Source organism: Phyllostomus discolor, chromosome 2, assembly GCF_004126475.2.
Source record: "Phyllostomus discolor isolate MPI-MPIP mPhyDis1 chromosome 2, mPhyDis1.pri.v3, whole genome shotgun sequence".
Taxonomy (NCBI): Eukaryota; Metazoa; Chordata; class Mammalia; order Chiroptera; family Phyllostomidae; genus Phyllostomus; species Phyllostomus discolor.
Window position 1 is genome coordinate 178,190,042 of NC_040904.2, and position 13,623 is coordinate 178,203,664.

The following is a 13,623-nucleotide window of genomic DNA, read 5'->3' on the forward strand; positions in this document are numbered from 1 at the left end:
TTATTTAATGTTTTAAAACTGTTTACTTTTTAGATTTTGAAATAGCTTACTGATCTGCATAAGTTGGAAAATAAACTGTTTAAAGATACATTGTATATGCTTATAATGATTTTTATAAATTACATCTAAACTAAATTTTAATGTAAATAACATCACTTAAAATTTGAAAATACACTTGTCTCCTTAACAAGGAGACAAGTACACTTTATTTTATTTGTATTATTGGGATATTTTAATTGAGTGAAGATAAGAGGTTTATAATATTAAGATTGTACTAGATGGGAGGGACATTTGCATCTCAATTCTAGTCGGAGCTCTGTCATTTGCTAGCTTATGTGACTTTTTAGGGAAGTTACCAAATCTGTACTGCATGTGTTTCAGTTTCTTCTTCTATTAAATGGGGGTAATAATTATAGTACCTTCCTCGTGACACTAGTGAGAAGTGAGTCGACATTTGTTAATATCTGTGTAACCTTGAATAAGTCACACAGCTGACTTATTTTGGGCCTCAGTTTCTTCGTCTATAAAATGAAGAGTATTATTCTTGATAACATGGGTTTTCAAACGCTATGTTATTTTTCGTATTTTATTTGTTTTTAGCACCAATGAAACACTCCCCACCCCTAAATGTAGCCTTACATAGTTCACCAAATAAGTCTAGTGGGGATACCCAGAAGCCTGTCTACTTGGTCTCTTCTGGTTACTACAGCATCTCCTGAGCCTATACTACAGCATCTCCTGAGCCTAAACCCCAGGGTTATTTGGAGCACAGTTTGAACTCCAGACAACTTTAAGACTCTATTAAGTCCTAAAAGTCTGTTGAAAATTATTTTGAAGCTCTAAAAATTTCTTTTGAAACTCAGTGCAAATTCTTAGAGTGAAAGAAGTTTTGATAGGCAGCATAGGATGAGACTAATATTGATTATACTCATTCTGTTATTTATGGTGCTTAATTAATTCTAATATTTGAAAATCAATTTAATTTGAACTCATCATTTATTTAATAAAGCATTTTAAAAAGGCCATGCAAAACTTGAAGCATCAGAGTTTTTTCCTGGCAATTGGAAGTTTTTCCTTGGCAGTTTTTTCCTGCATTTATTGAGTCACCAAGAGCTAGTTTCCAGTAATGCCAATTCAGTGATTATGTGATCTTAAGCCAGGCATTTGTACTGCCCTGAACAACATTGTTTTATCTACAAAACTGTGAAGTCACCACTTTATAGGTCCATGATAAAAAATAAAGAAGATAACTAGAATGCTTGATGTACAGTATTTATTTGACAGAGGAAAAGGCTTGCAGTTCCTAACTCTTGATTTTGAAATTTTAAAGGACTGTTTTAAATAAGATTTATGTAAACAAAGGTTAAGACTTATTTTTCTGAGGTTCTTGGAGTTATTTAATTTAATAAAATTAAATTACATGATACAGTATTAAAAACCTGGGAAATCAGAAAGTCTTTTGGAATGATTACAAAATAGAATTTTACTTTCAAAGTGCTTTTGTTTTTGCTATAAGAAATACTTTCTAAGTTCTAATTGACATATTCTTGAAATCCAAGTTTTTCAGAGAGCTGATGTATATTTCTCATGTTTTTTTATTACTTGGTGGGTACTAAACTTTCTTTTTTGTCTTTTAGCAAATTGAGAATCAACATAGATATTACTGTTGCCATGAAGTGTCAGTGTAAGTATACCTTTAACTTGATGAATCCATGTATAGGTATGGTTCAAACAGTTGCTAGTAAAAGATAAAACCACTGGTCATTTTAGCTCTGTTTTTCCTTTACCATATCTTAAAATGTTGTTGCAGTGTTATTTAATAATGCAGGTTTCCCCCCAATTTATATTCTTTAAATTTCTTCTTTAGAAAGAGACTTAACTTTCACATTAGTGTAATTAAAATAAAAGAAACTGAAGGAAATTTTTGTGAATAAAAGTTTTAGTGTAGGTATGTGTCCTTCTTTCTTGTTTGGATTACCAGTTTTTACACCCGTGTTTCTCAAGAATATCCTGCTTCACTCTTTCAGTTTATCACCCTTTACTCTTTCATATTAAAATATAGATGCAAGTGTTTGAAGTTAATAGTGATCTCTTTTCTGTTTTGATTGTACTGGTAGAAGTGAAAAAATGTTAATATATTATAGGTAATGTTTGAATCAATAGCACTCTCAAAAAACGATGATTTTTTGCATAAAAGTTATCTTTAAATTACCACTTGAAAAGTAGAAACCAAGCATTTGGTAGTTCAGACAAAGTTTTTTAAAGTGTGAAATAGTATTATCCACTTAAGGAAGTTAATTTCTGGGAAATTTTATCACAGGAACCTTAAATCTTTTTACCTTTGCCATTTTTTCCTTATGTTAGTGATTTTAAGAGAAATACTTTGTATCTAAATTATGAGCTGGTGTTAATACTGAATACATCATATTTTACCTTATTTTAGATGTTTGAATACCATTAGAATTCTAGCCTTTTCAAATAAACATTTTCTATTGATATTTAAAAAATCATCAGTAGCTTTGCCTTAAGGTTTCTTTTAATATCTAAAAATAATTCTTATAATTAATATTTTGTGTAGCAGCCATTTAGTACTCGTGATTAGGTTCTTACCAATTTTTGCACAGCTCCTCAGTAAACTTTCTACTGGTTACTGTGACATTCTGAATTGTCTTTTTACTGAGCAAGAAGTAAAAACAATATTAATTTTTGGAATAATTTAACCAAATCTATATAATGCTACTATTTTAACTTAAATAAGCAATATAGGAAAGTGAGTTTTCTGTTAATTTGTTAGTTTATATCAGATATAGTTGGGCTCTTAACATAGAATGTAAAACTTCTAATTTTTTGTTCTAATTGTTTTTATGCAGATGTTGGAGCAGATGTATTGGATTTAGCAGAAACAATGGTTGCATCTGCAAATGGTCTAGTTTATGAACCAGTAAGTTTGATTCATGTATTTTTAAGAATAGTGTGCTTTGAGAAATTGTTCCCTTGAAAACAGTTTTTATATTTTCTTTGGTTTTGTCTCAGCCAGTTTTTAAAATATATTTTCTTAATTCAGAAGTAATCCATACTCTTTGTAAAAATTTAGAAGAGGGAGTTGTGTATAATACAAAACTTGAGATAATCATTGTTAGCATGGTTAGCACTTTGAATAAACCTTTAATGTCTGTTTTATAATCTTATTCTTATTTTACATTTTTGTTAATGTTTTCTAATAGTTTTCCTTTCTAATAGTTTTCTAAATGTTTTCCTTTTACCTTTTTTTAGAGTTGCTATAGTGATGAACTATTCACTATTCTTTTCCTCTAATGATTTGGAAATTCTGTGTCCTGTTTGTATTTCTCTTAACATAATCAAGAATGGAGCAGTTTCTAAGAGGAGAAATTTCATGCGCATTATTTCTTTCTTTTTCATACCTCCATTTCCCAAAGCTAGTGAGTTGATATTCTCATATTGTTTTAATGGAACAAATTGTGTATAATGTAATTGGTTTCTCAGAAATTACCACAAGTCTTGACTGGTATGGCTCAGTTGATTGGCTGTCTTCCCACGGAGCAAGGGTTCGCTGGTTGGATTCCAGTGGGGCATGTGCCTAGGTTGGGGGTTAGTGGGGCATGTGGGAGAGGCAACCTATCGATGTTTCTGTCTCCCATCAATGTTTCTCTCCCTTTCTTTCTCTCTCCCTTCCCCTCTCTCTAAAAGTAGGTAAATAAAATCTTTAAAAAAGAAAAAGAAATTACCATCGCATCACTGGGGCAGGTATCACATTACAAAGGCTGATAACAAGTCATGACCAGAGATAGCCTTAAAGAAACAGTTTTACCTTGAGCTGCTTATGGTACTTACATTTACTATGCATTTCTGAGTTCTTTGTTTACCATTGACCCCATGAATACTTTTTTAAGCAAAATTGCAAAGTGAAGACTAAACGTGATAGAGGAGAATTAGAAGTAACTGAATCTGAGGAGCAAAAAAGGGAACCCTTAGGTCCATTTTGATTACAAAATTATTTTTAGCTTACAACAACAAATATATTTATTTCTTTTGGTACACTCTTTTTAAATAGAAATTTCTAAAGAAATAACTTTCTTATTGTCATTCTTCTTTATTCCCCCTTAAAAAAATGATATCACAGTAATTTTGTATGAGGTTAAGTATCTTACAAATTTAGGCACCATGTTGCTGCATATTACACTTGTCTGAAAATTTAGATTTGGATGATTATTATAAGATACTTCAAGATTTGCATTACATTTTATATTATTATAATAATAATTATTCAGCTTTACCTCTGTGTTGCTATTCTTACTTTCTAACATTTTTAGTTTCTTGATTTTTGTTTATTTGTTGGAGGAATTTTTTGGGACTCTATCAGCAGGAATGTGTGATTTATGTTTATGGACTCTAGAGTGACTGCCTGTGCCTTTCTGCTATTCATACGTGTGAGCTTGGTTGAGGATAAAATTCATTCTTGCTTTTTGATGTTTTGCACTCAAAATTTTACAGACATTCTTTGTCTTCTGGAACAGTTATTTGTTTTTCCTTCCTATGTAATATATTTATCTACTTGAATGCTTTTTTCTTTTACTTTTGAAATCTAAGTATTTATCCTGCATATCCAAGTGTGGATTCCCTTTAGGGATTTTCATCCTTGGTGATCTTAATTTTTAAGTGGATTTTTTTTGCTTGCTTATTTGTTTTAATGATGTTCAAAGCAATGCTTTTACCTCTGCTTTTTAAAATTGTCATATGATATTGAATTTTGTGGAGTTGTTCTCAATATCTTTGTTGCTCCTTATATTAGATACATATTTTGAACTTTGCCTCTGAGTTCTGAAGATTATTTTGATCCAGAAGGACCAATCTTCTTTTCAGTTCATCCATCCTTCATTCCTTCCTTCATTCATTCATTCACTTATTTTTAGACAGAGGGGAAGGAAGGGAGAAAGAGAAAGAGAGAAACATGTGCAAGAGAAACACAGATTGGTTGCCTCTCACATGCCTCTAACCAGGGACCTGGCCGGCACCAGGCATGTGTCCTGCCTGGGAACTGAATTGGAGACCTTTCTTTTTTTTAAAAAAAAAAAAGAAAAGTTTGTTTTTATTTTTGCTCAAGTATAGTTGTCTTCGTTTTGCCTCCACTGCTCTCCCCTGCTCTACCCATCTCCACAGCCCACCCTCACTACTACCCCAGTTTGGTTTTGTCCATGGGTCCTTTACACATGTTCCTTGACGACCCTTCCCATTATTTCCCCTGTTATCCTCTTGTCCCTGCCCCTCTTGTTACTATCTTTGTTCTTTATTTCAGTGTTTCTGCTTATATTTTGCTCACTTGTTTGTTTTGTTGATTAGGTCCCACCTATAGGTGAGATCATGTGGTATTTATCTTTCACGACCTGGCTTATTTCATTTAGCATAATGCTCTCCAGTTCCATCCATGCTGTCGAGAAGAGGAGGAACTCCTTTCTTTCTGCTGCATAGTATTCCATTGTGCAAGTGTACCATAGTTTTTTGATCAGCTCATTTACTGATGGGCACTTAAGTTGCTTCTAGTACTTGGCTTTTGTAAATTGTGCTGCTCTGAACATTGGGGTGCATAGGTTCTTTTGAATTGGATCCTTAGGATATAATCCCAGCAGTGGAATTGTTGGGTCAAAAGGCAATTCCATTTTTAGTTTTCTGAGGAAATTTCATATTGTTTTCCACAGTGGCTGTATCAGTCTGTATTCCCACCAGCAGTGCGCTAGGGTTCCCTTTTCTCCACAACCTCGCCAGCATTTGTTGATTTGTTTATGTTGGCCATTCTGACTGGTGTAAAGTAGTATCTCATTGTGGTTTTAATTTGCACCTCTCTGATGGCTAGTGATGCTGAGCATCCTTGCATATGTCTCTGAGCCCTTTGTATGTCCTCCTTGGAGATGTGTCTGTTCAGGTCCTTTGCCCAGTTTTTAATTTATCTTCTTGGAGCAGAATTATGTGAGTTCTTCATATATTTTAGAGATCAAACCCCTGTCAGAGGTATCATTAGCAAACACATTTTCCTGTACGGTTCGTTCCCTTTTCATTTTTCTGATGTTTTCTTTAGCCATGCAGAAGCTTTCTATTTAGATGAAGTTCCATTTATTTATTCTTTCCTTTATGTCCCTTGCTCTAGGGGATATATCAGTGAAAATATTGCTGCATGGAATATCTGAGATATTCCTGCCTATGTTCTCCTCTAGACTTTTATGGTGGTGTGACTTATATTTAAGTCTTTTATCCATCTTGATTTTATTTTTGTGTATGGTGTAAGTTGGTAGTCAAGTTTCATTTTTTTTTTTTTGCATGTAGCTGTCCAGATGTCTCAACACCATTTGTTGAAGAGGCTATTTTTACTCCATTTTATGCTTCTGCCCTCTTTGTTTAATGTTAATTGACCAGAGAGACATGGATTTATTTCTGGGCTCTCTATTCTGTTCCATTGATCTGTGTGTCTGTTTTTATGCCTGTACCAGACTCATTTGATTACCGTGGCCTGGTAGTATAATTTGATGTCAGGTGTTGTGATCCCTCCTACTTTGTTGTTCTTTTTCAAAATTGCTGTGGCTGTTTGGGGTCATTTATGGTTTCATATAAGTTTTTGAAGTGTTTGTTCTATATCTGTGAAATATGTCATTGGTATTTTAATAGGGATTGCATTGAATCTGTAAATTGCTTTGGGTAGTGTGGACTTTGATGATGTTAATTCTTCTAATCCATGAACACAGTACTTACTTCTGTTTATTTGTGTCTTGCTTAATTTCTTTCTTCAGTGTTGTGTAGTTTTCTGAGTATAGGACTTTTACCTTCCTTGTTAGTTTTATTCCTAGGTACTTTTTATTTTTGTTGCTATATCAAATGGGATTTTTTTCCTGACTTCTCTTTCTGATACTTTGTTGTTGGAGTACAAAAATGCCTTCAATTTCTGATTGTTGAGTTTGTATCCTGCTGTTTTGCCAAATTCACTTATTAGGTAGAGTAGATTTGTGGTGGAGTCTATAAGGTTTTCTGTGTACACTATGATGTCATCTGGAAACAATGACAGTTTTACGTCCCGCTTTCCAATTTAAACGCCTTGTATTTCTTTTTCTTCTCTGATTGCTGTGGCTAGGACTTCTAATGCTATGTTGAATAGAAGTGGTGAAAGCAGACATCTGTCTTGTTCCTGATCTTAGTGGGAAAACTTTTAGTTTTGCCCATTGAGTATCATGTTAGCTTTAGGTTTTTCAAATATGGTCTTTCTTATGTTGAAGTATGCTCCCTCTACTCCCACTTTGCTGAGTATTTTTATCATAAATGGATACTGTACATTATTAAATGCTTTTTCCATATCTATTGATATGCTCATGTGATTTTTGTCTTTCCTTTTGTTTATGTGATGTATTATGTTTATTGACTTGCAGAGATTGTACCATCCTTGCATCCCTGGGACAAATCCCACTTGATCATGGTATATGGTCTTTTTGATGTATTGCTTGATGTGGTTTGCCAATATTCTGTTGAGGATTTTAGCATCTGTTCATCAGTGATATTGGCCTGTAGTTTTTTTTCTTTGTTGGGTCTTTTTTCTGGTTTTGGGATTAGGATGATGCTGGCCTCATAAAAAGAGTTTAGGAGTCAAAAAATTCTTCTTGAATTTTTCGGAATAGTCTGAGAAGTATAGCGTTTTGATCTTCCTTAAATGTTTTGTAAAATTCTTCTGTGAAACTGTTCAGTCCAGGGCTTTTGTGTGCCAGGAGCTTTTAATTACTGCCTCAACCTCACCAGCTGTTATCAGTCTATTCAGGCTTTCTGCTGCTTCTTGGTTCAGTTTTGGAAGATTATATTTCTAGAAATTTGTCCATTTCACCCAGGTTTTCAAATTTCTTGGCATATAGTTGCAGACCAACGCTCAGTCCACTGAGCCACACCAGACAGAACTATGTTTTAAAATTCAATGATTATATTTTCCACCTGTACTGTATTGTGGATCGCTCCATTTTTTCCCTGTCTTCATGATGCCAGTACATTTGAGAAACAATTAGAAAAACTAACGCTTTTCTTCTTATGTTTAGAAATGGTATCAGAGAGGAAAATTAGCTCTAGTACTTCATATTGACCACTTCTTTCAAATTAATAACTCTTAATATGTCCCTTGAGTAATTGATTTACTTGTTCATCTTTAGAATAGGGAAGTAAATGGCTTCTTAAGTAATTGGAGTTGAAATAGAGTGTGGTTGGTTGTTATACTTGCTCCTTTTTTTTTTATGCCTAGATGAAAGGAGGTTATATATATTGTGTTTCTGTGTTAGATTAGATCCTCAGATGGTTTTGAAAGGAAAATAGGAAGTGACAAATGTGTCTAGGATGACAGAGTGGCCAGGACATCCCGAATTTCTTTTTCTGTGTTTGCATTAACAGGCTAAATTTAGCAAGAGTGACTTCTTTCAACTGGTGTAACTGTCCTCATTAGCAGCCAGCGATGGTAGTATTTTTGCTTAGTTTAAAATACTGTCCAGGCCACATATAAGCTAGGAAATAGCACCACTGTGGAATGCCTTCCCCATATGGACTTTGACACTGGATTGAACTAAAAGTGTTCCGTGGATGAAAACTGCCTATTTCTGAAGTGTCTTTTTATCTTTTATAACTGTTTTGTCCTTTGTTCCTCTGACTTGGAGATTTTACTTGCTGCCTACATGTACTTTTCTGTTCCATGAAATAAATTTTGCATTGGGCTCTTTTCTCAATTTAGTTTCCTCTGTATTCTGTCTTGTATAAGTTCTTGAAAATTTCTAGCATGTGGATGCTAATTTAGAATAATTTAAAATGATGACATAGATTGTGTCCTAATTTTTGTATTTCTTTGAACATTGTGAAAATTTGATTATGATGAGACTTAATCATCTTGAAATTATCCTCTAAAATTTATTTATGCTGTTTCTCTAGCATTTTCTTTACATTCTGAGTGTCGGTCATTCCCAGTCTCTTTTCTTCCCACTTATTAAGTCCTTGATTTTATTTATATATTTTTTCTGAATAGCTTGTCTATCTAGATTTTAGCTCTTGAGAAGTATTAACTATTTTTTCTTTATAGTTCACAAAATGTAAAGCATAATGCCTTGTAGGTATTTAGCACTAATGAATATGTTAGAATCGTGTAATTGTGATAACTTCATTGATTCCATTATAAACAGTTTCTGCTATCTCTTCCATTCATTGTGGAATAGGAAAGTTTTATTTAAATTTAACTGTCATATAATTACAGGTCATGCCTTAGCCAGAAAGCTAGGAACTTAAAAATATTTAATTGTATATTCTTTATCAGTAATTTTAAAAATGTTTAACAGTGTTTCTGGTAAGTATTCATTTCCTTGTCCTTACATATATGAAAATATTTAAAATAAATACTATAGTTAGTGTAAAATATTAAATATCTTTAGTATAATAAATATTATTAATACAAAATTGTTAAAGAGATCATTTTACTTCCAAATTTTCATTCATTGTTTTAATATACACTCTGGATTTTAAAAATTTAATGCTAATAATTTTACTAGTGCCAAACCATGATCACACAATATACCATGATAGTTACTATTTTGCTATTTGCTATTATGTTATATTGCTTTTTTTTTATTTAAAGAAAATAATTATTTTTGAAAATGTGGGAAGGTGAGGAATTTGGCAGTGCTGGATTTACAGACTGACCCTTACTGTCTGGTTTTGAAAACAAGATTTCAACCTTTGAGTGCCTTCCTTATATGCAAAAGGAAAAGAATGACCACAAACTCGTAAGATGGTTATGAAGGTTAAGCGAGATCAAGAATTAAGTAGTATAGTGCCTAGCACAAAGTAGGCTACTCAATAGTTTCTTTAACCCCTTGTGCTAAGCATTATAGTAAGCATTTCAGGGAAGTCAAAGGAAGAATCACATAGTCTCTACTGCCGCTTATTTTATTCACAAGGTGAATGGGAGCAATTGCACGGGGTGTGTTTTGTAGATATTAGCGTTATCCTTGTGTGCTGTGGTGTGAAAAGGGTTGGGGAGCATGCTGCAGACAAGTTCAGCAGGAGGAATAATCAGAGTAATTTCACTGAAATCAGAAAGATTGGACAATTTAACCTAGAGCAACTGGTTTATAGAATTTAGACAGACATAAGGGCCTAAATTACAGGAGAAATTTCCTGTAGGTTGGTATAATTAAATTATCAAAGCCACAGAAACTGTTTAATAGAGGGAGAGATTGTCCCACTTTAATTTAAAACCAAGAATTTGTAAAGAGAAACTAGTAGGTTAATGCCTAATTATGGAGGGATAATTAATTAAAAAGTAGGATTAATATGCTTTGTTATAGATTGCCTTTATGAAAATCAAAAGAAGACTTTTTGTTGCAAAATTAAGTTGTGAATATCACCACAAACCACGAGAAACTTTATTTTCACCAAATTATATAAGTAGCTAAGTCTGATTTTGAATTGATGAAGGTAGTGCCCAGATAAAATTTCTGGAATTATTCTTTATTGTTAATACAATTAAGAATTATGGTGTTATTATTTAGGTCATTATAAAAAAATTGTTGATTTCATTATGGTATTGTCCAAGCAAGAATATGTGCTTTGAAAACTTAAATATTATACTTAAGCTGTACGTCTTTTTTTTTTCTTTTTAAATAACTGAAGTTTCATGCTGGCATCGTTTAAATGATTTTAAGTCCTAAAATACTATTTTGTACATATGATAGATTACCAGCTTGTACCCATTCTCATAAATGTAGATAACTAACAGGAAAATATTTGCGATTGATATAATTTCTTTTACTATTTTTGAATAAAAATAAAATATGTTTAAATTTTTATAGGTTGACTTATAGAGGATGAAATAAATATGAATACTTGTTTTTAAGAACACTATAAACTTGTTTCTTACTCAAAGAAAATTTTTAAAAATTATTATTATAAAAGCCAAGAGAATTTGACAATGTTGGTGATTATGTTTTCCTTTATTTCAGGTCATATTTGATCTTTCACCACAGCAAAAAGAGTGGCAGAGGTAATAAGTAAACAAAGTATCGTGATCCACAGAAATCTAGATCCCATTTTGTCTATTGTAAATTATTCATACATTAGTGTATTTCTCTCAGCATTTCTCTGGATGAAATATTGGCAGAATATAGTATATAATATAATCTTTACACTTTCAAAAATTTATCAGATTTTAAAGCCATGTTTATCCTATTTTTAGTGCACTTTGGATAATGAATATACTTATATACTTTAGTTTCTTTTTGTTTTTTTTTTTTTTAAATTTTATTTATTTATTTTTAGAGAGGGAAGGGAGGGAAAAAGAGAGAGAGAGAAACATCAATGTGCGGTTGCTGGGGGTCATGGCCTGCAACCCAGGCATGTGCCCTGATACTTTAGTTTTTATTTAAAATTTTATTAACTATTTAAAAATCTAAAAAAGCAGTATATAATCATTATTTAACATTTAGTTTGAATAGAAAGGCTATAAAGTAAAAGTAGAAGCCTTGTAATCATTTCATAAACCTAGTACTAATGACTGGTGATAATAACTAGAGTTAAATTTGTTGTGTAGCCTTCTAGAAATTTCTGTTCATATATAATTTTCTTTTTTTTTGCATATTTGTGTTATTTTTTTCCTAATACAAATGGAATCATTCCATGTTTGTTCTATAATTTGCTCTTTTTTCATCTAATGTGATACTTTGTACAGCTTCCTATTTACGTACATATCGTAGTCCATTTTATGGATAAACTATAGTTTATCCAATTGGGTGATTACTATGGGTAGATTGCTTGCAAGAGTCTAATATTGAAAACAATTCTTAGTGGCCCTGGCTGGTCTGACTCAGTTGGTTGAAGTGTGGTCCTGTAAACCAAAAGGTTGCAGGTTTAGTTCCTGGTTAGGGCACATGCCTAGGTTGGGGGTTTGGTCCCAGTTAGGGTGTGTACAAGAGACAGCCAATTAGTGTTTCTCACATCGGTGTTTCTCTCTTTCTCTCTCTCTCTCTCTCTCTCTCTTCCTTTCCCACTCCTCTAAAAATCAGTGAATATCTGAGTGAGAATTTAAAAAAAAAACAATGCTTAGTGAAAATTCTTGAACCTAATTAATTCTTTAGGTACTTGTGTGCATGTGTGTGTAGTTTCTAGATTATCACAACGAAAAAAATTTATGGTGATTGCTGTTAATTGACTGATAATCATTTGCAATAAATATATATATCAAATCATATGTTGTACACCTTAAATTTATACAATGTTACATGTCAATTATATCTCAAAATTGGAGAAAAAATTTGATAATGCCAAATATCTTACCAAAGTAGTTTTGTTTATACTCCAAAACTATATGAGATTACCTGTTTTTGTACAACCTCACCAACAGTGGATATACCAAGACTTTTGTACTTTTGCCAATTTGATGGGTGAAAAATGGCATTGCACTTGTTTTAACTAGTCATTTCTTTTTAACAACTCGAAAGAATTTTTTGTATAGTAAAAAATGAGTCCTTTGTTATAAGTGGTTCCTCTACTGCTTCTGTGAGAGATTGTGGGTTTTTGTGTAGTGTTTTTGGTTTCCAGGCTATATCTTATACTTAGAAAGCCTTTTACCTAAATTAAGATTATTACAAAAACATATTTTTTTACCCATCTTTAAAAAGTTTTTTTTCTCATCACTAAGTATATTTCAAAGGCCTTTCTCTCTTAATTTTCAGGTAGACCATTTGGGGAGATTTTAAAATTAAACTTCAAATTGAATGTAGTTGAACAAAAGAACTAAGTATTAGGTATTTGGGATTCTAGCGGTCTTAGTATAAAGCCATCTAGAGATGAAATATGTTACTTAAATCTAGAAATAATAAAGTGGGAATCACTTTTCATTTGGAATTTTATTCATTGTTCAAGATTAGTAATAAGTGGAAGCAGGGGTTGACTTTTTAACTAATAAGACGTTAGCCATTTTCTGCTATAGTAGAGTTTCCTATGTGCCTTCATATATGGAATGTAAGCTTGGATATTTGTTGGTATGTTTGAAGTAGAAGTCACACGCACATATCTACATATCGTTTGGTGTCACTGTATCCTCTCACTGCCCAACACTAAAAGTTGAACTTTGGAAATACAAGACACAAAAATATGATGCATTCAATTGCTGCCAGCTTATATTCAACGATCTTAGTCTTTAGATGTATAAATCTGAAGATCTGGCTTTTTGAAGCTTCCTACAAAATGATATCTGCTTTTAAACAAATATTCTTGAATGGACTTGAACTATCCAAGGCCATTCTGAATAATGTACTTAACAATGTTTTTTACCTTTAGAATTTGCTCAAAGAGATTTAAGTTTACTCTCAATTGATCTTCTGCTTTCTTAAAATATTTAGCATCCTAACTACTCTCCCTCCTGTAGAAGTAAATTTCAATCCCTGGACATAACCTATCTGATTTTTGCTTTTTATTTGTAGATTTAAGATTTATTTTGAACTAAATTTACATTCTAAAAGTGACTTGTTATTTTAACTAGTTCTGTTTTACCAGTGTTTTTAATTGATGGTGCATAAGTATTTTATCTCTCACTTGCACTTCTGGAAAACA

General features: G+C 32.3%; 1 protein-coding gene across 1 annotated transcript in view; it reads left to right on the forward strand.

The window, feature by feature from the left end:
* The window catches only part of ERGIC2 (ERGIC and golgi 2), a 40,648-nt gene that overhangs the window by 11,971 nt on the left and 15,054 nt on the right, over positions 1 to 13,623 (forward strand). The window contains exons 4-6 of the mRNA XM_028532195.2: positions 1,638 to 1,684; positions 2,871 to 2,941; positions 11,016 to 11,056. Of these exons, the coding sequence (XP_028387996.1) occupies positions 1,638 to 1,684; positions 2,871 to 2,941; positions 11,016 to 11,056 (159 nt within the window). The remainder of the gene's footprint in view (positions 1 to 1,637; positions 1,685 to 2,870; positions 2,942 to 11,015; positions 11,057 to 13,623) is intronic.